The sequence below is a fragment of the Miniopterus natalensis genome, chromosome 20 (genome assembly GCF_054644295.1).
Source record: "Miniopterus natalensis isolate mMinNat1 chromosome 20, mMinNat1.hap1, whole genome shotgun sequence".
NCBI classification, from domain to species: Eukaryota; Metazoa; Chordata; class Mammalia; order Chiroptera; family Miniopteridae; genus Miniopterus; species Miniopterus natalensis.
This window is the reverse complement of record NC_142100.1, coordinates 19,655,381-19,681,163: the sequence shown is the minus strand read 5'-3', so window position 1 is coordinate 19,681,163 and position 25,783 is coordinate 19,655,381. Positions and strand designations below refer to the sequence as shown.

Here is a 25,783-nt window from a genome sequence, read left to right as displayed (position 1 = left end):
GAGAATCTGTTGCCTACCTTCCAGTAACAGGTCAGAGTGCCCATCAAGTGTCTAGCCTCTTGGGGGCCTTCAAAACCACCCTCTTAGGTGACTTGACTCCCTGGAGAGAACATTCTAAGTTAGTGCCACAGGGCACCTGAGAAGCTGGGGGAGGGCTCTGGTGTAAACTCCATTTCTTCAGAGCTGCTGGAACATTTCCTCGAAGGTATAGCTTGCTGGATCAGTTTCCCACTTCCTGGGTGCTTGCCTCAGACATCGCCCTCTATCAGGACTTCATGCGGACAGACACCTGGAAGAGAGACCACGCTTTGGTTTAGAGGCCTCTCACCTCACCTCCATCAGACAGAAGCGGTTATCTCCCCACCTGTCAGCATCATCCAGGTAGGCTGGAGAAGTCACATTGAGAAATGGGCTCACTGAGGCCTGCGAGCACCTTCAGCCTGAGCCATCCCGGCAGGAAGATAGGCTGTGTGACTCCAAAAGGGACCCAGCTTCTGCCTAAGGCGGCAGGCAGTGGTTCCCACACCTCTGCTCATCACACCAGGCACCTCTTATGTTACAAAACCCAGGCCACACTCCCAGCCAGTGACATCACAGTGCCTGGGGGTGAGATCCAAACCCTGGAGATTCTAATTTGGAGTCTGAGGACCACTGTGACAAGACCTGATGCCTGCGCCATTCAGTGAAAAGCTGGGCTTCATCATGTAAACCCGAGGCGGATTTAACATCAGCTTTTGGCTCACATTAAGCATGGTAGGTAAGCTTTTTTCTTTTCATTCAGTGTTGGAATCTTTACCTCTAGCATCAGTTCCTTCCTGGTTTTCAGGTATAGAGTCAGGACTAGAAAGAGATGAACCAGCTATGATTCCAGTCAGTCTATAGAAGGACTGAAATTGGTGGAATCTGCATATTTTTTCTTCTGGAAAACTGCTGACCTCCCTGCCCCAGCACGGCCACTCACCACTGTTAACTGCCCGTTTTTATCTTTATAGACTTGTTCTTCTGGCCCGGTGTCGAAAACTATTGTGCCTTCTCTTCCAGGGCTAATATAAAACTGTAAACTTAAAAATACACAAAACAACGAATTACTGACATATTCTGTTACCTCTTTCTCGCAGCCTTTGGTCTGCAAAAGAGATTTATTTAGGAAGCGTTACTAGTTTCAAGGTTGAATTCCTGTTTTGTGTAGAGCTTCAGTGCATATCTGAATAATCCAATGAAGAAGCCACTTCCCCAGCTGGGAAACTTACCCCGTGCCTGCTGCTCTCAGATCAGTTGAGCACATTCGGTTCTTCAAGGGGCCCATCTGATGTGTAAGTAACTATTTACATGTCTTCACGCTACAGCTCTCGCAGTGGGCTAGGTCTGCCCTCAGAGGTAGAGCAAAACGGAAACCCCACTTACCCACGCACCCAGCTCTCTACTCCACGCTCCAGTTTACTCAGCAGGTTGTAAGGATTGGGGCGTAATAGGAGCAGAGGTGCAAGGGAGCAGCCTGCTTTCACAGGGGCTCTGGGCAGTGCTGAGGGGGCCTGCCGGGTTCAGTCTGAGAAGCGTGAGCATGGCCCGAAGAACTCGCGCCCCGGCCCTGACCTGCTGTGTGATAGTGGCACGCCTGCTTCCCCACCTCGCGCCTGTGAAATGGAAGAGGTGGCACCTACTTCAGAGCATTTTTCCCTAATCAGTCTGTAAGCAGCCTGCAAAGTGGAGGCCCCCCGTGCTCAACCAAATGTCCCCCAAAACAGGCTTCAACAGCAGAGGTGTGGCTGTCACCTGCTCTGGCCCGAGGCCCACCCTCCACTTTGGGACGGCTTCCCTCGGGAACATACTGGGTGGTAAGACCCCTGTTCCCTGAGGCCAGCGAGTGATCCCCGACCCTAGTTTCTCAGGAGCCCCAGTCGATGGGGTGAGGGAGGACTGTCTTAACCAGAAGGGTGAGGGTTCCCCCTAGAGGCGGACATGGGCGGAACGATTAACATTCACATTTTCCTTGATTAACAAACGTGAACATTGACTGACTTCCTGGGCTGGGGGTGAGACCGCCTACCTTCCCTGAACGACATTTACAATGTTCTCCTTTTTAACCAGCATGACGAGTTTCGTGACCGCCTCAAACACGTGCTCACACTGTAAGACGGCGTCCCCCTGGGGTGGAGAGGAGAGGACAGGCCAGGTTCAGTGGTAGCGATTCAGAGCAAGATACTCCTCGATGCCGCGGGTCCACGGTGTCCACCTAACGCCCTGGCAGTGTGCCGCTGCCCTGTTAGCAGAGACCGGCGGCTGTTGCTTACCTTTTGCTTGTTGGCTTCTGGCGAAACATGAATGACTAAGATTCCGTCCCTCAGATTGCTGGTGGAGACACCTTCAGACAGACCCAAAGTTAGGAGCCAGGAACTGGACAGCTTGACATTAACACAGGTAAAAGAAGAGGTGTACCTAAGGGCTCCCCAACCCCACACTTTTCCCCTCCTAGATGGGCCCGGTGGGGTGAAGGGCCTCCTCAAATAGCAGCCTGTCGAGGTTGTGCACCGAATAAAAAACAGGGCGTTGTAGTCAGTGACTACTCTCCGGCCTGGACACCTGAGTGAAGGTGGTACCACTGATATTTGTGCCAAAATATCAGGCCCAGGCTGGGCCCAGATAGCCCCGGGCTGCACAGGCCCCCCCCCACACTGATGTCCTCTGATTGAAGGTTTCATTACTGGGGTGTCCAGGAGCTAAGTCAGTCTAGTGAATTGCCCGCCTCTTACCTTTGAGTGCTGAGTACTCTATTCTCTGCTTGATTTTGGCAAGTTCCACCACATAAGCTGCTTTGTGAGTGAGGATGAGTTGCCGCGGCCTGGCCTTGAAGCCTTTCCTGTCATATTTAATGACCGGGATGCCATACTGCAAGGAGGTTACCATCACTATGAGGGGAGGAGGGTTCATGGGGGTAGGGGCACAGTACTGAGTTCCTGGTCTCGCAGTCTCGGGCAAAGCTATCCAAGCACTTGAACAGAGGCTCGGCCGGGTTTTTCATAAGCGGGTTTTTCCCGCATCCTGGTGGTACCAGGTAGATTTCACTCCCAGCTCTGCCTGTGGTGGTGTCCTTCAGAAGCTATGGCCCCTGCCTCACGGGCCTGCTCGGAGAGGTCCACAGAGGCAACCACAGCCAGAGGATCATCCAGTCTGGCAGCTCAGGTTTCTGTTCTCTGGGGGCTCAAAATTGGCAGAGCAGCCAGGAGAGCCACCGAGAGCTTCCCTGTTCTACCCGGGATCCCACAGCTACTAAGTAAGACATGAAGCCCAGTTGGCACCCAGGTGCCTTGAGTTCATGGCTGTATTTCACTGAATTTCACAGAAAACCACACAGTTCCTAGGGTGACTGATAAGGACCATAAGAACAGCGACAGGGATCTAAGAGTCATGGTTCCCAAATCTCAGTTAGTGCCCAGAGCACTGCAGTTGCAAGCCCGCCCCCCAGCCCCTCCATGTGGAAAACAGACCCTGTTCTCAGACTCCATCGGGGAAGCCTGTCCGAGGCCAAGCCCCACACTTCCTTACCTGGATTTTCTCACAGCTAATGAGCTGAAGCACTTTGGGATTAATGTCTCCTTCATCTAGGGAGGGAACCAGAACACAGTAAGTCATCACTAGATCCCCCCCTCCCCTGTGCAAGAGCCACTGAAATCTGCTGGCTTCCTGTCCCTCTGAGGCCAAGACCTCGATGGGGGCACGGCCATCGGGAAATCCTACGGAGTTGAAATTTTTCCTTTGACTTTTTTAAAAATAGGAAAAAGGTATGTAAATAGAAAAATATACTTACCTATCCGACTGTCGGCGAAGGGCTGATTTAAACTTTCTGCATAGCCTTCCTTCTTTCCCCTGAATACCGCGCTGGTAACCACCTTCTGCTGCATCTGGTGACACACAATTCAACCTACAGTGGTGGCCACGGGACTCAGGGACAGAGAGCTTTACAGCCCTTGGTACTGCACCCTTCCCCGGATAAGCAGTGGGAGCTCCGTCGATTTCCACACAGAAATCGAAACACACTCCTGGCTTTGGCCAAATGCCCTAAAAATGATACTGGCAGAAACGGAGTCGCTACTTATGCCTGGTTTTTCTCTTGCCCTGGTTTCCTAGAAGTGGGACGTGCAGAATTGCAGGGAGCAGCTCCTTCCTTCTAGGTCAGAGATGGGCAGACTAGAGCCCCGGGGCGACTCCAGCCTCCGGTCTGGTTTTGTAAGTCAAGTCCTGTCGGAGCGCAGCTGTGCCACTCAATCACATGCTGGCTCTAGGCTGCTTTGGGGCTGCAACAGCTGAATTGAGTAACTGCAACAGAGGCCATGTGACGCACAGGGCCTAAAATATTTACTCTCCAGCCCTTTACGGAAAAAGTCTGCTGACCTGCAGATACGCATCAACAAAACCATACCTCCAGCAGCACGGGGTCCTGCATTCGCCCTGCAGGGGCCATGGGGATTGTGTCCCCACGGTCACGTGAGTGATGCTGATGATAACAGCTGCCATCTAACAGGGCTCGGTGCTAAGTGGTCTCTACAGGTTTAACCCTCAGGTGCACGAGGCCTGGGCTTAGCGTGGGCTTGGGCTTATTGGTGACACGGCAGGTGAGGAGCGCTAACTCTGATAGTCCAGCTGTAGGGCCGGCGCTTGCCCCCGCATCCTGCCCCCGCATGCACCCCGCCTCCCTACCAGCGCCTTCCTCTCGGCTGTGATCCCACGGCAGTACTTCCGAACCAGGTTCCTCATGCACATTTTCCTGAGCAGATCTGACGCCTGTGTAGAGGACACACGTCTTTTCCACCTGCGCCACTCGCCCGTCTTGGGCTGTGGCCACCAACATAGCAGCTTTGAAAGCATAGGAAGTCAGCTCGATTTAAAATACAGCATTAATGCTTTCTAGTCAAAGCAAGCAGCTGACCTGTCCAATCTTGCGCTACCTTTTTGCAGCTGCTAAGCTAGTAGTTCTTAAACTTGACTGTATTTGAGTCACCTGAGTAGGTTCTAAAATGAGATTCCTGGGGATGCTGGCTCCCTGGGTCCAGGCTGGGGCCTAAGAATCTTACAGTCCACAGACAGTCCTCGGGCCATCTTCAGAGAAACACTGCGGTAGGTGACAGCCACCTAACCGTTCTGGGAGGCTACAGCAAGGGTGGACACCATTTAAAAGTGCTCTTTATAAACAGGCGTCCGGTAAGGATATTACAGGCTCTGAGGGGAGAAATTTCTTGTGCCACAGCCTTGCAAGAAAGCACTTGGCTAAGGCGGCCCTTTCAAGCCAAGGGAGGCAGAACAGAAATACAGAGGCTCCATCAGTGCCCAGGTCACTTGCCACATGAGTCGCAATGAAGTCCTTACATTTTCCAAGATGCCAGGAGGCCTCAGCCAGCTCTTGTCCAAGACATTCTTCGGGACGTGATACCGAAGATTCAAGATGTAAGTCTTCCGCACAAACACGATAAACTCCTCATTGTCAGGACCGAGAGGCTTGTCTCGGTGGATGAATCCCTTTATGAACCTAAATAGGAAAGTGTTTTGTTTGTTTTCTGACCTATTTGAGTTGTGAGTTCTCTCCATTCATTCGATTCAGTGGTAGAGGTTATTTAGGTGGGCACGTAGGCCAGGGCCAGTAATGTTGCCCACTGTCCAAACCTGCCCCAAAGATTTGTTCTATTTCACCCACACTATTTTTAAAGTAGCCTGAATTGGTTGCCAACAACAACAAAAAGGAGGTATTACATGGAAGCCAGATTTCCAGCTTTCCTGAAAAATCCAAAGGTCTGCCTGGCGTCTCTCCATGGCAGCTGTCATCTGAGATGGAATGAGCTTTCCAGTTTGCCGCAGTCCCCACCATACCTTATTGTCTTATCCCAGCTCATGAGACCCACTTACTTCACCTGCCTGGCATCAGAAGGCATTTTTGACTTTGTGACTTTTGAGCTAGACTAAGAGAAACCACAGATGTACTAAGTTGTGATCACCATCAAATTAGGGCTCTCAGGAGAGAACTGAATCCCTAAGGGTTGACATCCCAGGAGGAGGATTACCTTTCTGCACAGATCCAAGGAACTCGACCAAGCCCATGACCACCCCTCTGCAGCACACCGAGGGGTCTCCCCTCCCTCCTGTACCCGAGAACTTACCTCCTTATAATGTACACAGCCCACTTTCTTCTTTCGAGGACCTTCCGAGCCAGGGCTCTGCGCCAGTAGGTTTCAAGTCTGACGGCTGAAAGAGTTCACTGCTGGCATTAGAAGGTGAGCACATCATATTGAAATCCAAAGGCTTTTTCAGAGTCAGTCACCCGCACCACAAACACCTACACGCCCGCTTCTGCACTCGGCCAGCCCGCGAGAGGGAAAGTCGGGTGGACGCCGTCAGTTCTCACCTGGGGGTGCTCAGAGGGACACTGAGGCAGGGAGACAGAGGGACACGGGTGCTATGGGAGCTTCAAGGGAAGCTAAATTGTGTACACTCATATAGCCCAGGGGGGTCAGCAGACTGCGGGCCTCAGGCTGGCCGCCTGTTTTTATAAATAAGGCTTAACTGCAACACTGCCGTGCCCGTTCATTTATGTATTTGCGTGAAGCTGTCACCCTACAGTAGCAGACTTGGGAGCTGCAACAGGAACCATAGGACCCGCAGGTCTGAAATTGTCTGGTCCTCTATGAAAAAGTTTGCTGACCTCTGGTAACAGTGGAATATTATGCAGCTATGAAAATGAGTAACTATATACATTTCTGATTGAATTTGCAAAACAATTTAGAGTGCAAAAATGTTGCAAAAAAATATAGTATAATTTAGAGTGTAAAATATAATTTAGAGTGCAAAAAATACAGTATAGTTTTATTAAGTTCAAATCATGCCAGCTTAGAACTACATTGAGTGATGTATCCATAGATGTTAAAACTGTTTTTAAAAACCCAAGGGAATTATAAATGCAAAATTCAGAAGAGTGGGGGTGGCGATAAGAAGTGATTGGGGAGGGCCAGTGGAAAGGGATTCCAAGGGTAATCATGGTGTTAGTAACCTCATAAAAGAGATGTTCTTTAAACACATATGTTGTGCATCCACGGGACAAATCTAAGCCACTGGGTTGTAATCTCTGGTCAACAGTAAAGATGAGAAGAGGCCCCAGGGCGGGACCCCGAGGCCGCCCCAAACCAAGGAGAGAATGCGTGTCTCTGGGACAGGGTGGGGTGGGGGTGGGGGGGTGAGAGAAATTTCGGGGCCCGTTGCAAACTGGGAAGTTTCTGTTTAATTCTTACCTGCTTGTCTTTTTTTCACATAGACTCTTCTTTCTAGGCAGGCCTTGTATGTGGCTTGAATTCTCGCAACTTAAAGCAAAAGTTTGGGTGAAATGACTTTCGTGTGTGCATCGCGCTCCAAAGCCAGTGCTTCTCACATTATATCAAACACCGTGTTTAAGAAGCATCCCCAAGCTAAGCTTATTCATTTCACATTCTATTGAAGTTAGGATGGGAAAAAAAATAAATCATACCTAATTGATGTTTACTAAATTCAAAGGCATCTTCAGTAGCAAACAGAGTTCTGGGGAAACGAATGAATATTTTTGTTCTAGAAGTGGGGGAGGGGAAAAAAGAGTGTTTTAATTATTAATTGGTCAGTTGCCATCTGTAGTAGGTTGAATAGTGTTCCCCCAAATTCACGTCCACTCAGAACTTCACAATGTGATTCTTACTTGCAAATACGGTCTTTGCAGATGTAATCAAAGGTAAGGATCAAGATGAGATCATTAGGGTGGGCCCTAAATACAGGAGTGTCCTCCTAAGAGACAGAGAGACACAGGGGAGAAGGGAGGTGGAGACTAGAGTGATGGAGCCACAAGCCAAGGAATGTCAGGAGCCGCCGGAAGTTGAAAGGGGGGGAGATCCTGCCATAAAGCCCTCAGAGGGAGCACGGCCCCGCCAACACCTTGGGGCTGGGCTTCTCGCCTCTAGAACTGTGAGAGAATAAACTTCTTTTGGTTTAAGCCAGCTAGTTGGTGCTCATTTTTTTTATGCAGCTCTAGGAAACTAATACACCATCCTAGCCCGGAGTTACTTCCCTGGGCTTTAACAAGTGATGACAAAGAATATGGGTTGCATTTTCAAAGAAAATCCCATCAACTAGCAGAGGTAAATTATAAATACTATTGAGAGTGAAGGAGACACACAGGAGAGGGTTTTGTTGTTGGTTTTTTTGCTTTAAACGGCCGCATTTGAATTGAGTGGATGGAAGTATCAGCTTGTACATCTACATAATCTCCTGAAAAATGAAGCTCTGGGCTCTAGATGGATGTGGGTCAATGCCGGAAACCTTCTGACGGTGACCTCCCGGCCACTTACCTCCCTAACTTGTACTCCTCCGGTTTGTAGCCAATGTATTTGATCAGCCGCTCCACGCCCGCTGCTGGAGGCCCGCGCCAGTGCGGCCAGGTGTCGGGGCACAAGGACTTGTACCTGGGGGGAGAGGCACGTCCAGAAAGCCACCCACCTCACACTGTCCCCCCACCAGGGGTCAGCGTGCCGGCTGCCCAGCATCCTGTAGTGGACTCATTTATTCCTTGAATTCAACTTCTTTGAATTCAACAATATATACTTGGCAAAAAAATTTTTAAAAATTTAAAAACCTATTGCAATCAGGTGGGAGATTTGGCCTGTCTTCACAGAACAATGACACCACCAGACACCTCAAGAAACTCAGTTCCACTCCTAGGGATCCAGGGTGGGGCAAAAGGAGGTTTGCAGTCGTGAGTACTCGAAACAGAGTTCATGCTTGTAATATTATTTACTGTATTATGTTCCCTACGAGCAACTGCAAACCTACTTTTGCCCCACCCTGCGTATGCAAGAGACATGAAAACATATCCACACAAGCTTATATACCAATGTTCACAGCATCATTATTCATAATAGAAGATAAAAACACACAAATGCCCATCAACAGACGGATGAAAAAGATAAATGTGATCCAGCAGGGGAAGAAAGGTGCCACACCTGGGAAGTGACCAGGGATTTTATTTCCCCCCAAGGGTAATTTGGGCCCCATTGTTGACTTTAGAACCTGATTTCAGCATAAAAAACACCTCTAATATGCAGTCGCTAGAAAGATAACCGCGATGGCAATGATATACTGAAATAAACGATGTCTGTGACATAATGTCTGCCCCCTGTGCATTTGGCCTTGTGCTTTTCCAGTTCCTAGAAGTTAGGGACTTAGTGCAATGAAGGGGAAGCTGATAAACTGAGCTGGCCTCCTGTTCTCCAAAATGTTAGCGTTTGTCACTGTCCCGGCTACAGCAGGGAAGAACCCAACTTAGTTCCCTGAGGGCCGCCTGATTTTACTCACTGCCCCATTCAGAGACACACCTCGCTTCAGTAACTCCCCTTACCCGTGACCTGGTTTCAGTCGCCCACGGCCAATGGCCGTCCACAACCATTCAATGGGAAATCCCAGAAAGAAACAATTCACAAATTTTAAGTTGCGTGCAGTTCTGAACAGCGTCATCGGATCCCGAGCCGTCCCGAGCAGTCCCACCCAGGACGTGAGTCATCCCCTGGTCCAGCTGGATACACTACCTGCCTGTTAGTCACTCAGCAGCCGGCTGAGTTATCACTGTCACGGTTTTGCGGGGCTTGTGCTCAAGTCACCCTTATGTTACGTAAGAACGGCCCCAAAGCACAAGAGTCGTGCTGATGGCCATTCAGACAGGCCAAAGTGCTTTCTTTAAGTGAAAAGGTGAAAGTTCTTAAGGCATTTTATCATAGCACATGGTCACCAGATAAGCCCAGTATAATAAGATTTTATTTTGAGAGAGCACATTCACATAACTTATGTATATTGTTCTGTTCTATTTTATTACTGTTGTTAATCTCTTACTGTGCCTAATTTATAAGTTCAGCTTTATCAGAGGTGTGTATGTAGAGGAAGAAACAGTATCTACAGGGTTTGGTACGATCCGCGGTTTCAGGCATCCACTGGGGGTCTTGGGACGTGTCCCCCGTGGGTAACGGGGCTACTCTAGGTGCTTGACTTCACTGGCTTCAGATCAACAGAACGAACTTTACCTTTGCAAGAAATGCTCGTACTTCCGCCGGTAGGCAAAGCCGGCCCGTCGCACCCGCAGGTGTTCCATCAGCCCCAGGTACTTGATCTGATGCCTTATAAGGAGGTCGTCAAACTTGCCTTTGGTAACACAGAAGGGAGAGTGACAGTAAAGGACGCCGTGGCTCCATTCCAACCAAGAGAGATCAGAAGAGAGCCGACAAGCTGACAACCTGTGAGCTGGGTCTGGCCACAGAGACATGTTTTTCTTAGGCCCTAATTGTGTGTGAGTAGGGGAATTTTACAAGAAAATCCAGATTTCTGGTTTCTCTTGAAAAAACCACGAGATCTTGCCATTCTAGGCCTAGAGTCCCACATGACAACAGTGCTGCCCCTTTAGACAAGGTGCCCTCTCCAGTTTGCCGCAGTCCCCTCCACTCCCTATTGCCTAATGCCCAGTCTACTTCCCTCATTTGCTCTTCCTGCCTGGCCTCTGTCAGCCTTTGATGGTATGACTGTTATAGACCATGGCATGAATTTAGAAAAAAGCCAGTCATAGACCATTTTGTAAGACTGTTCACTGGCTGCAGAGAAGTTACATTGCTTCCCCTCACTGATGCTCCTGAAATGAGCCAAAATCCAAGCAATGCTCACTCAGCACCACCAAACCCCACCCCTATTTATTTCACTTCTATTACTAAAAATGAAAATAATTCATGCCCAGGGACAAGGGAAAGCCTGTGGTGGCTTTTAGGATTTTAACTCAATTCCGTCTTGGTTTTCCTCCCAGCCTCATTTCCCTGGGTCCGGTATTCAGAACAATTCCCAACTCACTGGGTTCCTTCCTCTCGTTGGGCTTGATGCAGCGGATATACGAAGGTTCCTTGGAGACGAGAATTTCCAGAAGGCTGCTCAGGCTGGTTTTAAACTGAGTCCCCACCTGCAGAGAGAGAGAATGCGCTAAGGAGACATGGCTGCTCCCAATTAATACCAAGAAGACTGGTTAGGGCACCAGACTCTGGCCCTAACAAGACCCAAACTCTCGACGGATTGTTCTACGTGTTACAATTCCACCCATTAAGAGGCGGCTTTGGATGTCCTGGTCCGAGGAGCCCAAGGTCAGTCTGGCTGAGCAGAGGCTGGACAAGCATCTGCCCAGAATGCTCCACGCAGTTAGTGCCTCGTGGGAGCCAGCATCACGGCTGAGCCCATCACCCCACCCCATTCCCGTTCCCTTGTCACCAAGCTTCCTCTGTGGCACCCACACTAAAGTTCTCTCTCTGTTTGATGGCATTTTCCTTTACCCCCCCCCCCAACTAGATCAGAAGCCCCATGAGCTCAGAGACCTTGTCTGTTTTGTTTTTGCTAAATCCCATGCCCAGCCCGGTGCCTGACACAGTAGGTGCCCAATGAATGTCTGCAAATGACCACACTGGCTGCTAACCTTGAAAAAATATATTTCCTAGAACCCGTTGGAGAGTGACACGTCCAGAAAAAGGGGAAGACTTAAAAAGGGTAGGTGGCCGGAGGTAAGTGCACCCTCTGGGTGAGGTCTGCCACCTTTCCAGTGTCGCATGGGCGTTTTCCCACTCACCGTCGGCGACCTCCTCCGGTTTTCCAACTCGGCCACCAGGAAGCACTCCTTCAGGATGCTGTTTTTGGACCTGCACAGCACCTGTCGGCAAAGAGAAATGAGCACCGTGTGTGCTGTTTCGGAAACCAGCACGCGCCTGGCCGGCGTGGCTCAGCGGTTGAGCATCGGCCTAGGATCCAGGAGATCCGGGTTTGATTCCCTCTCAGGGCACATGCCCGGGTTGCGGGCTCGATCCCCAGTCGGGGGCGTGCAGGAGGCAGCCGATCAATGACTCTCATCATTGATGTTTCTCTCTCTCCCTCTCCCTTCCCCCCTCTGAAATCAATAAAGACATATTTAAAAAGGAAACACACCGTTGTGTTTCCGACTTGCCTCTTTCAGATGTCTGTAGAGGACATCACTGTTCTTTTCCAAGAATCCTGCAGAACATGGAGTAAAAAAAAATGAATCAATGGCTCCACCTAAAAATGCAATTCCATCCTAGCTGATTGCAGAGGGAAATCCTAAAAACAACCTTACAATCAGAAGAGCGTTCCCAGCCTTGGCATTATGACATTTGAGGCTGGGCCATTCTTCATTGTGGGGACCGTCTTGTGCATTGTAGGATATCGGGCAGCATCCCTGGCCTCTACCTACTGGATGCCAGTAGCAACTTCTCCAGTTGTGACAACCAAAAATGTCTCTCGACACTGTCCCAGGAGGAGACATCCTGGAGAGCCAGGTCCTCAGCGCGGAGCTTAAGGCACACACGCCACACCCTAAATCCTGCTGAGCTGCCACAGGAATGTGCAGCCTTCACACTGAGTACTGGGCACGTGCCCTAGTCGGGTGGCACAGACCACCACAAACAGTGGGTGACACTGAAACACGGGAGGGGGCACCGAATTTCAAGGGCCGCCTGGGGAGCCTGCAGATGGATGGGAAAATCAGCCCGCATGCGGGGCTGGGGAACAGCTGAGACAGACGCGTAGCATCTCTTCAGTGGCCGCAGAGACACGGGCACGGCCACGACCGGTGCCCCACGGGCGCTCGCTCACCTTTGGTGCAATACGTGACCTCGCCCGCGTAGTGGAATAGCCGGAACTCCATCCAGCCGATCCTCCGTCGGCCCTTTGGACCCGCCAGCTTCCGGCTGCGGCAAGAAGGAAACGGACGCGAGTTAAACTTTTCTACTATATGGCAACAAAATGCGCCAACGCACAAAGCAAAGCGCGCCCTGACGGGGCTTAGGGCCGCGGCGGCCGACCCTAGGAGTTCCTTATAATAAAATGATGTTATTCGAGGACTTGCTAAACGTGACCTGGTGCATCCTAAGGGCGTGTCTATTATGAAGGAGCTGTGCTCCTGGGGGCCCTGCCCACATACCCGAGAGAGAGGATATATAGTCACCTTCCTCCAGGCAGCAGCCTGTCAGACGGGATACGTACGTTTGGAAGTGTGCGTGTTTCCCCACTTTCTCTTCCAACTTCTCCAGGAAACTCAAGTCAGTAGCAGGACCAGGCCGGATGCATTCTTCGTCCTTAAAAAAATAAAATAAAATAAAAAATAAAATAAAAATAAAATAAAATAAAAAGCCTGGAGCCACAGCACCTCACTCCCTCCAGCCCAAGTTTAAAGGCTTTCACCAGCCGTGGCAGGATGTTCTAGACTCAAATACCGTCATCTCGCACAAGTTCAGGTGGACATTTCAGGGCAGGAGGGCTAATCCATCACACGTGCTCAGCCTCCCAGATTTGACAAGGACAGCATGGAACCAGGGCGACCGGAAAGCCCATTAAAAAAAATAACTCTGCCACCCAGGTGCTCATCCCCAAAGTCCTCCCAGGGACGCCACAGCTTCCATGCACAGCTCACATTAACACTCAGCCTCTGGCCGAGAACCCCCCCGTCACTCGGAGCCTTCGTGGAAAGCAGGCTATCAACCCACCTGGGCCTAACCTTTCCCGCTTCTCAAGCTGGGCCTCCCTCTTTCCTATTTTTTGGGTCCTCAACAGTGTTAACATTTAACTGACCATCTTTAAAAAGTTAAAGATGAATCAACCCTGTGGCTTTTATTAAAACGACGACCATGACAAAACCCTGGCTAAGGCGGGGGAGGCAGCTCTCAGAAAGTCGCATTTTTATGCCGATTTCGCCTATGGAAACCCAAATGGAAATAAGTACTTTTTATTAAACGTCTCAAAATACTAGTCGAGCCATCCGTATACTAGCTTATGCCAGTCCATGCTTCCCGGGACGTGCTTCCCCAGGCGTCCTTCAGGTCTTTGCTCAAACGTCACCTTCTCAGTGAGTCCTTCCTTCCTACACCACCTGATCTAAAACTGAGCCCCCTCCCCAGCACATCTAATCTTACCCCTTTTTCTCTATTGCACAATACTTTGCCCATGAACCTATTTGTTGTCAGTCTCTCCCTGCTAGAATTTAAAGCCTCCTGAGTACAGGAGTTTTTGGTCTGTTTTGTCTACTTCTGTGTCCCAGTGACAAAGCAAGCATTCGATGAGTATTTGTTGAATGAATAAGTGAAGTCTGAGTGCTCACCATGGGGGAGGCATAGCTCTGAGCCCTCTGCGCACAATATCTCGCTAAATGTGTCCTTACAACTCCTCTCTGAGGTAGGTGCTATTATCACTGTACCCATCTCAAGATGATAAAATTGGAGCTCAGAGAGGTTAAGACACCTGCCTAAGGTTGCACAGATAGTAAGCAAAGGGGCTGGGATTTGAATCCAGGTGGTGCCCATGTTCCTGGACTCACACAGAAGTTAGGTGGGGGTACTTGGCAGTGGGTCGGGCAGGGAAGGGAGCCAGTTATTTCATTAAAAGGGAGGTAAGAGTGGTGCAGATGACCCTGAATGAAAGCAAGGCAAGGCAATCACTTCTCGTTGGCCTTTAGAATTTATTTTAAAAGTTGTTATTTGGAAATTGGAACAATGGTGGATTCGAGGACACGGATGTTCTCAGAAGTCACAAGAGTCCAAAACAAGGCCCACCCCGGGGAGCCTCAACTCAGACCCAGTGGATGCTTTTTACGAAGCCTTCCTTTGTGTTTGCTGGCTTCCTGCTGGATGCTAAGCATGAAAGCAGCCTCTCCCCAACGGCCACCAACACCTGCCCACACGGGGTCCCCTGGTTTCGGGCTCATTCTTCCATGCCGTGGAAGATGGATGCCCAGGCTCTCATGTCAAAGGTCCTTCCTCGCCGTCTCCCCCCATCGCCTATCGGTTAGGTCTCTGAATTGAAACGAGAGGGAGAAGCTCAGCCTAAAGCTACCAGCAAGAACTCAGCGAAACAGCTCAACTTGTACCTTTCCATCGCCCAGCGGCCTGCACCCCAACCCTCCCAACCCTTGGGAAAAGTTCCTCGGTGCGTCGTAAACACCGTATGAACGAATGGGCTCTGAGCCACCGTTAACTTTCTCACCAGGATAGAAATGATTCCTTTGTGCCTTTCTTCAACCAAGTCACAGATGATCTTGTTGTTGAAATACTGAATTGGCTCCCACTAAAATGACAGAGAGGAGAGAGTTCTCCAAGGATTCAGATGAGCAGAAGATATATTTCTTTTAAATAGCTTTTCCAACATTTCCCTCCCCCCCAAAACCTGGTTTTATCTCTAACATTAAAAAAAAATAATACTTCCTGAATATCAATATAATTTCCTGGGGAAATGAGCAGAGGGAGAATAAAAAACAATTCTTAGTACTGATCAGCAAAACTCGCCAACGAGATCATGTTTCTCCAGTAAATGTCTTTCCCTAGATTGAGACATCAAACGAGGGGGGAACAGTAAAAGGTTTACCTCTATGCCTTCCATTTCATATTCCGCCTGTTCCGCTTTCAGGGTTCTCTCAATTAGGAGCTGCTGCAGTTTCTCGTTGCAGTAATTTATACAGAACTGTTCAAAACTAGAGACACAAAAGATGTAAATAACTAAAGCTATGCGAGCAGGCCCACTTACAAAAAATTGTACTTATTCTTAAAAAAATTTTTTTAATTAAATTTATCGGAGTAGCATTGGTTAATAATTATGTTTCAGGTGTACAATTCTGTAATGCATCATCTGTATATTGCGTCGTGTGCTCACCACCCAAAGCCACGTCTCCTCCTGTCACCATCTGCCCCCCTTTACCCCCTTCGACCTGCCCCACCCCTTCTCCTCTGGTAACCACCACACTGTTGTCTGCGTCCATAAGTTTGTGGCTTTCAGTGCTGTGCATTTACTCATGTTTAAGGACGCTTTTTAATTTAGAAAAATAAAAATCCGTAGTCATCAAATCGTTGACGAAACAGATCACAAGAGTCAAGCTAAAAGACGTTGGCCTTTTTCATGGTTACTCCGATTCTAGAACAGTCTATGCAGATCTGGAGAATTTCTGGCAACGGGAAATTCAACGCCACTAACATCAGAGGTGCCTTAAACCAGACTCAGGCCTGACAGAGGAACAAAGGGCCTCACCCGTTCTTGTCAAAGACCTCAAACCCATAGATGTCCAGCAATCCAATCACAGTTTTCTTGGTAAACTCCTAGTGGAAAGAACACACACTGTCCGTTAGGCCTTTTACGCTGAGACTCGGGTCCCGGTAGCTGCCCCCGAAGCTGGGACTTGGCGGGAAAGCTCCTGCCTTCTCTCCCCAGCAAGGGCTCGCGGAAGGACCTCAGGGTGGCAGCAATTTCCCCAGCCCGCTCCTCCTGCCCGCGGCCTGCCCAGGTCCCACCCAGATCCCACCCATCAGCCCAGCGCTGACACCTGCCCCTCCCCATTCACGTCCCTGCTGAGCCCTCAGCCTCCCAGGCCCACATCTGACCTGCTTTGAGTAAATTCCCTTTTTATTTAAATTCCGCTTAAAAAGGAAATGTGATCAGCAGGTGAGTTCAAAGGAGGCGTTGTTGTATTTTTTCCTGATACACGTGAAATACCCTACTGTGGACATGAACCGTTTCCGTGTGTCCTTACAGCCACCTGGCATCCTCCGAATGCTCTGTGCCCCACGCTTAGGGACACACCGGAAGAATCACTCAGCAGGCATTGGGGGGAACCTACCTACTGTGTGCTAGACGCTGGGAGCACAGACGTGAGAAGGAACTGTCCCCACCCACCCGGCGCTTACGGTCAGTTCTCACAAGCTGTTTGGAGTAACAATTAGATTATAGAACATGACCACGCGAGTGAGAGCAACGCATCCAAAACCCGGGGACTGACCCTGTTCACTAAGGACGAATTGATTTTGTTGACCAGCCACGTGAATGTCCGTCCATAAACAGCCTTCGCCATCGAGTCTCTAGCGTAGAGAGAGAGCTCTAGGGTCAGCGGGCAGATCACCTGAAAGGCGCATCGTTACACAGGTTAAAAAAAAAAGTCCCCTGAGTTTTCAAATTAGCCTTTTTTAAGATATTAAAAATTGATTTTTAGAGAGAAAGAGAGGGAGAGAAACATCCATGGGAGAGCGATACATGGATCGGCTGCCTCCTGCACGCCCCCTACCGGGGATCGGGCCCACAGCCCGGGCATGTGCCCTGACCGGGAATCCAACCAGCAACTTTTTGGTGACCAGGACGACACCTAACCAACTGAGCCACACCAGCCAGGGCTCAAATTAGCCTTGAATGGGGACCACCGGGGAAGAAGCTACTCATCCTACACGCATGCACAGAGCAGCTGTTTCTTGAGTGCCAGGCACTGGGCTGAGCTAATGAGATACAGCCACGACCTAGACAAACAGTGCCAACCTTCGTGGGCTGGCTCGCACTCGGGGCGGTGGTGGGACAGTCAATAAGCCACACAAGGAAGAGTCATGTTGTTCTCAAGCTGAGAGTGACAAGTGCTCTAAGGAGATACACACGATGCTGTAGGGGAGGGGTGACATGAGCGCGGAGGCTTCCTTGGGCAAGTGGCCCTGGGTACTGAAAGACAAGGAGTCACCTAGATGAGACACCCAGGGAAGAGCGTTCCAGCAGAGGGAACAGCATATGCAAAGACCCTGTGGCAGGAAGGCTTGGCGACTGAGAGGCATGGAGAGCTAGCGATGGCGTGAAGTTAAGCAGGAGACCCTTGCGGGAGCTGGGCCATGCAGGGCCTGGTGGGCAGCATTCAGGGGTCAGCCCTCCCCGGGGAGGACAGGTGCATTCCCACCCAGAGCCACCTTTACCTCCTCAGTTTGGGCTTCGATCTTTCTATGGGTGAGAGCTTCCAGAAGGACCGATGGCTGGAACCCCAGGAGCTGAATAAATGAAAACCAAAATGCCATTGAGTGACCTGACTTTCCTCGCCGCCTTACGAAGAGTTCGTGGAGTTTCCAGGCTCGGGGTTACCCACCCCGACTGATCACTGTGCTTTAATGCAAAACAGACCACGTTCGATCTTTCGACCAGCTGGCTTCTACCCCCCACGCCCTCGCCACCCCTACGCTCTCTCCACCTCCTGACCAGCGCCAGCTGGAAGGACATGGTGTCAGCCAGGTGGCACCTGGGCATCCCCTGCCTCCCCGCCTCTGAAAGCAGACCCCACCTTGGCGATCCACTTGATCTCCTTGATGACTGGTATGGTGGCGCAGCCTTGGTGGTTCTCTCTAAAGCAAATGTTCCCCAGGTGGAGGACACTGGCAATAATTCCAAAGAGGTTCTAGGGACGTGGGGAGTGGGGAGGAGAACAGGGAGAGGAGACGGCGGCCGCCTGATTGATAAATGTCATCAGCGGAGACACCGGAGGAAAGCCACCCCCACTTCCAGCCCCGAGCTCACAGATCCGAACTCCTAACCTTCCCGACATGGGCCCTGACCTTCCCTCATGCCTGTCCGATACTAGGGTTGGGGGGCGGGAAAGAGCCTCAGGGGAGGGGGGGAAGATGTCTCAGTCTCCTGCACAGGACACTCTTATTTTACATCCCTCCCGCCCAATAAACCATTTCATGTTCAGATGCCACGGTCCCTGATATATATAAATAAAATATATGAATATGTTTCATATATATATATTCTGGTCCCAGAAGGATCAATAGTTTAACAATCAAACCAAAAGACCAGGACTGTCCCCCCAGGAACAGTTCTCACTGGCACTTCTGCCCTCGGGCCCCTACCTCCAGGTCACCTTCAGTAAAATCGATGACAGCAAAGGCATTGGAAACGGTTTTCCAGTCGTTCTTGTCATTAATAGACGACCCGTTGGCTCCGTGGCCCTGTTGACACACAATTGGGTTGCTCGATGCATTTTTATAAATTATCATTTTGGTTTTGGGGTACCGGGTAGTCTTAGTGTCCGAAGTTTCTGGTTATCTGAAGATTTGTTCTCTTAAAAGATTTCCCCGCTGCAGAGGGAAATACCGTGAAAACGTTCACCGGGGGACTGGGGTGGGTGTTAAGTCTACAGCCTCCCCGATTTCCCTCCCGCACAACCAGCGCCTCCGCTGCGCCCCCCAGGGGTGTCTGTCCTGTGCACCCAGAGGCTGGGAAGCGGTGCGAACATCACCGCGAAGGACAGCCACGGCGTTTGCCAAGGTCACAGAGATCCTGAGATCACTCAGACAGACACCAGCTCTTGGAGCCCTTCCAAAGCCGCCGCGGCACGGGGACCTGGCCAGGCTAACCTGGGCGGGAAGCATGTGCGGGGAGAAAGGCACGGCAGGACCTTTCAGAAGAGATTAGCCGTGATGTCCAGGTCCCACCCGCGACCAGTGACACCTGACCCTCTGGAGACCCGCAGGCATTTGCGTGTCTGAAAGCTCCTTGGGTGAATCTAATTTCAGCCGGGGCCGCAAACCACTCATCTAGATATTGGTGACTTTACTAAGCTGAGGTATCTGCCAGGCAATAAAAGGAAAGGTTTTGCTAAGTGTCCAGAAACCAGTCAGTGGGATACCTCCGGAAGAGTCTGAGGAAGTTCTTGGGACATCCCACAGAGGGCCTCACAAACACCCCAGGTCCCCCTCCAAAGGGCCACCGAAGCCAGGCGCTGGCTCCTCCGACCTGGGAGAGGTATCTGTACAGATGGGGGTCCCGCTCCAGCCCCAGGTAGGCGAGAAGCTCCTCTTCGCCGCCCTCCAGCAGCTGGTAGAAGATGTGGAAATTCCGCTCCCCCTGGTTCTGATAGACAACTCGAGACTTTTCTATCAAGTAGCCGATGATATGCCCGCCTATGGGGATGCCCTTCAAAACAGGACAAAAAAAAAAAAAAAAAAATTCGGCAGCGACAACCACCAGGCCACTCTCGTATTGGAGTTTCCCGAGGAACAGAAATTCTGAAGCTGAATGAAGTTGGATCTATCAATCTCCTGTGATTAGTGTTTTCTGGGCTCCGTCTAAACAGATGCTAGCCTACCCCAGGGTCACGAAGATGTTATCCATGCTTCTGTCTGGAAGCGTGATTGTTTTACCGTTCATGTTTAGGACTATAACTGATTACTATTTAATTTTTGTATATGAAGTGAGGTAGGGGGTCAAGGTCTTTTTGAACATCTGGATTTCCAATTGATCAGCACCATTTATTAAAAGGACAATCCTACCCCACTGAATCACTGTGGTGCTTTTGTCGTTAAGTGACCTATATGTGGGGGTCTTCCTGGGCTCTATTCTGGTCCATTGGCCTGTTTACATATCGCACATTCTTAATTATGATTTTTAATAATATGTCCCATAAAGGATTTGTATCCCAGAACACATATAGAACTCTTGCAAATCAGTAAGGAAAAAAAAAACAACAACCCCAGCCCAATTAAAAATGGGCAAAAGACACTAACAATTACCAAGACTTCATTAATAGTCAGATGCAAGCTTAAATCACAGTAAGAAAGCGCTTTGCCCTGCCGAACGCCTAAAACTGAGAGGACCGACATACCGAACGTTGGCAGGGGTGTGGAGCACCTGAAACTGTCATTAATCATCATAGCATTGCTGGTAAGGGCCCAGGCAAAAGTCGGTTTACAGTTGTGAGTACCCAAAACACAGAGTTTATTCTTGTATTAGTATTTATTAATTATTGTATCACTTTCCGTATGAACAACTGTAAACCTACTTTTGCCCCACACTCTATATAGTTTTCCAAATGGGTTGCACCAATGCTCCCCCCACCAGCTAATGACCCGCATCTTTGCCAACACTTGGTATTATCAGGCTTCTTCATTTCTACCCATCTAGAAGGTATAAAATGGTATCTCATCGTGGGCTTTATTTGCATTTCCTAAAGAGAGTGCCAATCCTGGAGTTCACAGCTGTTTGAGCTAATAAATGCCACTCCTCCCTTAAGGTGCCCTGGCGTGGGTTTCTGTCGCTGGCAGGTGAAAGGGTCCCCATGAACCAGTAATAGGAACTTGAGGGTACCTTAAAGTCAAACTGTATGTCCATGTACTTTCCAAATCTGCTGGAGTTGTCATTCCGGAGCGTTTTGGCATTTCCAAAGGCCTTGGAATACAAAGTGGGGGAGAGGGGAAGCGACTGAACCGAACTGCCATCCACTGTCATTTAAGCTCACTATGCTAATCAAATTCCTGACCCCAAATGATATGCATATTATGAAAACAGGAGGGAGCGGGGAGCCAGGGATGGAAGCTATACTTTATCTTCTGAGAAGGAATCACTAACTACAGAGGATTTGAGGCCAACTACTACTGTTGGACCTAAAGGGGGAAAATATCTTCTCCCTGGAATCCAATCCAGAGTAGATTAGAATGGCCTAAGGAGAAGTATATAGGACCCTCGGCCCTGGTTCTAGAAGGCACAGTTGACGGTCCCCATAACCAGACCCCTTCTTCTTATATCACAGGGATAAACTGTTCAGCCCAAAGGTCCACTGGGAAAATCCCTTCAACCTTAAACATCTTTTACACAAAGGGCAACGAAAACAGGGCAGTGAGCAACTTGTTCAAAATTATCCAGCAAGTCAGTGAACCGCAGGAGTAGAAATAACCACCCAAATGATTTTAATTAATAAAAAAAACGTTAAATCACCGAGCATGATTTTAGTGCTTCTTAATTTTGCTGTGGGCTTCTCACGCATTTATCTCGTCTAATCTTCAAAACCTTCTAAGAGGTAGGCACTCCGAGTAGACCCATTGCACAGATGGGAAAACAGGCCCCCAGCATGTGAAATGCCTTGCTGAAGCTTGCTGGTGCGCGGCTGCCCTGGGATCCTCCTCACGCCTGCTGGACGTCAAGGTCATGCCCTTCACCACAATACTGCCCCAGAGACTCGTCTTCTTAGCTCCCAGACAGTGACCTTCCCATTCTGACTGACCTGCCCAGAGGATTCTTACTCAGTGACCTTCCTGGAAGTCCCCGTTATGGGTCCTCAAAGGTTGCTTACCTCCAGCACTGGATTGGACAGCAGCAGCCTGTCACGGGCTATTTCTAGCGACTCGGTCATGGGGCAGGTCATTGCAAAATACTGGAGGATCTTCTTAGAGGCCTCTGTCTTGCCTGCCCCGCTCTCTCCCGAGATGAGAATGAGGTGATTGGTCAGCTCCGAGCACATCATGCGGTAGGCGTTGTCGGCTATGGCATAGCTGGAGAGTGGGACGGAAACGGAAGGAGTGGCAGGGGCTTTCACGCCACCGCCCTTGGCTCTGACACCCCATGAGAGCAGACGGACAAAGTACCCTGCCTCCGGGGAGCCCCATCCAGACCGTGGTACAAGGACACGGAGCTCAGCCCGAGATCAAAGCCACCACAACCCATTCACCGATCACACATACAGCGCACTGGATGGCAAAGCTCAAGTACATGAGGTAACGTGAAGAATTGAAGCTGCAATAGGAAAAATTTTTAATTTCACAAATTTATTTTTTTAAAAAAATCTATCAGCATTTCTTATAAAAATAAGCCTCATGCTAACTTATATCCCCAAGAGATGTTCTATTAGTTGTAGGTGGAAATAACATCTTGTCTAAATATTAAATAATTTAATAGATATAAGAAGAGCTCACATTTTTCTCTCAAAACCTAGGGTATTAAGAGTGTAGAGACAGGAAACCCAAAAGATTTTAAAACCTCTGCGATATCTTTAGGGATTTATCTCCAAGATCAGAAACCAAAGCATGAAGGTCTCCCAAGGCTATAGCATCTTCACCTGCGGCTGAGTTTGAAAGCTGGCTATTTCGGAAATCACTGGTAGTGGTGATACAGAAAGGCTTATAAATGCCTTGGGCGGTGGAGAAAAAAAAAAAGAATCTCCAAGAAAAATGCAGGGAGAACATAAATATCAGCCCAGAAATCAACCAGGAAGGAGAACTGGGAAATTCAGCAAAGCCCAAAGCTTACAGGGAATTGCTGGTCTTAGGGGTCTGCAGCCCTAGGAAGTTTCTACCCGCGGAGACGCTCCTGAGCCGTCATGACACCCAGGCGCCAGCAGACGGAGCAGTAGCAGCCCACTTCCCAGGGCAGACGCCTCTCTAGCCACGCCCGGGCTTCTCAGTTTCAAAAGGTCCCGCCTCTCGTCCTATTTAAGCTGAGACTTGGCAATGATCTGCCGGTGTCTTCTACTGTGTTAAAAGGCTTATTTTACAACAGTTTAAGTGAGATACACAACCTGAGTATGCATCAAGGATTTGGATGGATGGATGGATGGATGGATGGATGGATGGATGGATGGATGGATGGATGGGTGGAGGGGTGGAGGGGTGGAGGGGTGGAGGGGTAGTTAGATGGTTGGTTGAATGGATGCACGGGTGGATGGATAGGTGGGTGTGTGGATGGATCGGTGGGTGCACAGGATAGATGAATGAACGGATGCATGGGAGGGTGGATGGGTAGGTGGGAAGGGAGAGAGGGAGGGGGAAAAGAGAGGAAGGAAAGAAACCGAAAAAATACTCCTATGGATGACCCGATGAAGCTACTTACACATGTGGTGGCAGTTCAAAGAAATTGACCCCTTGATAAAGTTTCATCTGGCTCAGAGTGTAGATCCCCAGCTCCTGGTACGGATTCACAGACACAAGGAGGGTGCCGATATAAGTCTAGAGGAACGGACCAAAGCACTAGTGAGGAATTCCGGGCTGCAAATGGCCACAGAAAAAGACCATCACACGCTACGACCCCCACGCGTTCCTTCGGTGCTGGGGATATAACGCGATAAGTGGGACAGGCGGGGTCTCTGCTGTCGTGGAGCTCACTTGGCAGGCAGGGGTGGATAACCACCGAGGGATCGTGACTGTTTCCATGTAAAACAGGGTAATGAGAGCGCGAATGACCGAGGGAGGCCACCTCGGCTAGGGGCTTAGGGAAGGCTTCTTGAAGGAGGGGACATCTGAGCTGAGGCCGGAACAATGAGGAACAGTCATGAAAGAAGTCGGCAGGAAGGGTTCCAGGCCGAGGGGACAAGCGTGGCAGGCTGGCCGCCACGGAGGCCCGTGATGGAGCGGAGACTGGAAGACGGTGAGAGCTGATGTTGGAGAGGGAGCGAGTTCAGGTCCCACTGGGTCTGAGGACTTGGGGGTTTGCTCCAAATGTAATGAATGGCGGAGACGCCACTGTCCCTGCTGAGGTGAGACGCCTGCCCAGAACTGTTCCGTAAAACGAGTGACTAACGGGACACCATGCTCTGACCTGGGTTCCGCCCAGGTCTCCCCGCCCTAGGGCGAGCGCAGGGTGAGTGCACGCACCGGCCATTTGAAATCGGACAGATGCTCCCACTGCTGGCATGTGTTTCCTAAGATTTCAGCATGGGATTCTGTTAATATTCAAGCGTTGGAAGTACTTCTATTGGTAACATGACCAGTAAGGTAAAACTGCCGGGCATACACTTAGGCGTAAACAAAGCTCCAAGCTCATATAGAAAAATAACTATTTGGGCTCCTTTGAAAACACATCAGGGACTTTCAAGATTCTGGGTTTACTCTTAGCAAACGCTAATAAAACCTCTATAACGTGGAACTTGACGACCCCCCATCGCATTCACGGAGACCCTGGAGAGTTCACCCCAAAAGGATTTACCTGAAAATTGACCCATGGAATTAGGGTGGGGTGGTAACGGGCCACCAGGAAAGCGGCAAGGCCAGCCTCAGTTGCTCGTGGCCCTTGGACACTCCGGCAGGGGATGGGCGGACATCTCCTATTTTTGCCTCCTTGGTACCCAGCCCCCCTTCTAACAGATTCCTTCGAGGAGCCCTCCTGCCCAGCGCCCAGTCCCTGTCCCAGGCCAGAGGGGCACTGGCCTCACCCCCATCTCCAGGGCAAATATTCTGCCCAATCAGAATATTCCTCAGTCCTAGCTGCTGGGATTGGGTCAGACACAGGCACGTGACCCAGGATGGGCCAATCAGAGCCGGCCCACATCTGTGTCTCTGGGAAGATTTGCTTTTCCTTGGTAACAACTCTCAAGTTGACGTCAGCATTGGTTCTGCTGGCAGCCGACTTGTCCCCTTGTAGCGAGGCTGCCCCAGAAGGAAACTGATGCCAAAGAAAGCAGAGAGGTGGGAAAGATGCCTCAGGATGGAGAAACAGCCCTCAGGACATGACCCGAGACCCTAGATCTATTCATAGCCCCTGAAGTTACCTAGGTCGACAGGCTGATTGCCTTTGGGGGCCAAGCGGGGTTTAAGTTGTGTGTCTATCACTGGCCGCCACAAAGGCCTTACCCCGAAGGATTAAAATGCACCTGACGGGGGCTCCGCCACACCCCCTTTCACTGGCTGACCTAACAGAGCGATGCTGTCAACGCTGCGAAGGCAGGGAGGGAACCAGGGCTGGAGGAAAAGAGCTGAGCAATGGGTTACGTTACATAGATGAGGTTCTCCCTGAAACGCTTGCGGAGATTGTCCAGAAAAGCAAATTCGCTGGTGTAGGCATCCAGCAGCACGAAATCCTGCACCCCGACCTTGTCCCGGGCGGTCAGCGCCCCTTCCATGTGCAGACGGATGTGTCTCCTCCTCACTTCTTCTTTCTGCAGGAAACACAACACGCCTCAGCAGCCCGTTTAGTCTGTCATTTCTGTTGCGCGTCTAATGTGTAAACAGCAAGATGCTGAGCCCTGGGGATGGCAGAGAGCCACGGTTACATTAGGCCGTCTTCCCTAAGAGCCTACACCTGGCCCAGCGGCCTGGCTCAGTGGTTGAGCATCGATTGACCTATAAACCAGGAGGTCACCGTTCAATTCCGGTCAGGGAGGAGGCCTGCCGCAGGCAGCCGATCGATGCCTCTCTCATCAATGTTTCTTTCT

General features: G+C 50.2%; 1 protein-coding gene across 1 annotated transcript; it reads right to left on the bottom strand.

Moving 5' to 3' along the window:
• Positions 1–194: 194 nt before the first annotated feature.
• On the bottom strand, positions 195–25,504 carry MYO1H (myosin IH). The gene is made up of 31 exons (XM_016208753.2): positions 25,346–25,504; positions 23,467–23,582; positions 21,935–22,133; positions 20,953–21,033; positions 19,603–19,782; positions 18,717–18,815; positions 18,149–18,262; positions 17,790–17,861; positions 16,844–16,963; positions 16,099–16,166; positions 15,442–15,547; positions 15,064–15,144; positions 13,072–13,163; positions 12,682–12,776; positions 12,017–12,063; positions 11,645–11,725; positions 10,885–10,990; positions 10,074–10,191; positions 8,352–8,465; positions 7,505–7,581; positions 7,272–7,340; positions 6,147–6,231; positions 5,362–5,521; positions 4,696–4,779; positions 3,806–3,899; positions 3,544–3,599; positions 2,751–2,886; positions 2,292–2,362; positions 2,048–2,145; positions 962–1,061; positions 195–289 (listed from the first exon to the last, which is right to left on the bottom strand). Exons 1-31 carry the CDS (start codon positions 25,469–25,471, stop codon positions 266–268), a joined length of 3,069 nt encoding a protein of 1,022 aa, XP_016064239.2. The 5' UTR covers positions 25,472–25,504; the 3' UTR covers positions 195–265.
• Positions 25,505–25,783: the final 279 nt, after the last annotated feature.

Bases quoted from the DNA above. Each gene is read 5' to 3' on its own strand.
- MYO1H (XM_016208753.2), bottom strand. From the start codon at position 25,471: ATGGAAGGGGCGCTGACCGCCCGGGACAAGGTCGGGGTGCAGGATTTC. The intron at 17,862-18,148 runs GTGGGGTCTGCT...TCATTTATTCAG, and splicing joins AGATCAAGTGGATCGCCAAG to CTCCTGGGGTTCCAGCCATC. The intron at 1,062-2,047 runs GTAGGCGGTCTC...TGTATTTTTAAG, and splicing joins GTAAATGTCGTTCAGGGAAG to TTTACAGTTTTATATTAGCC.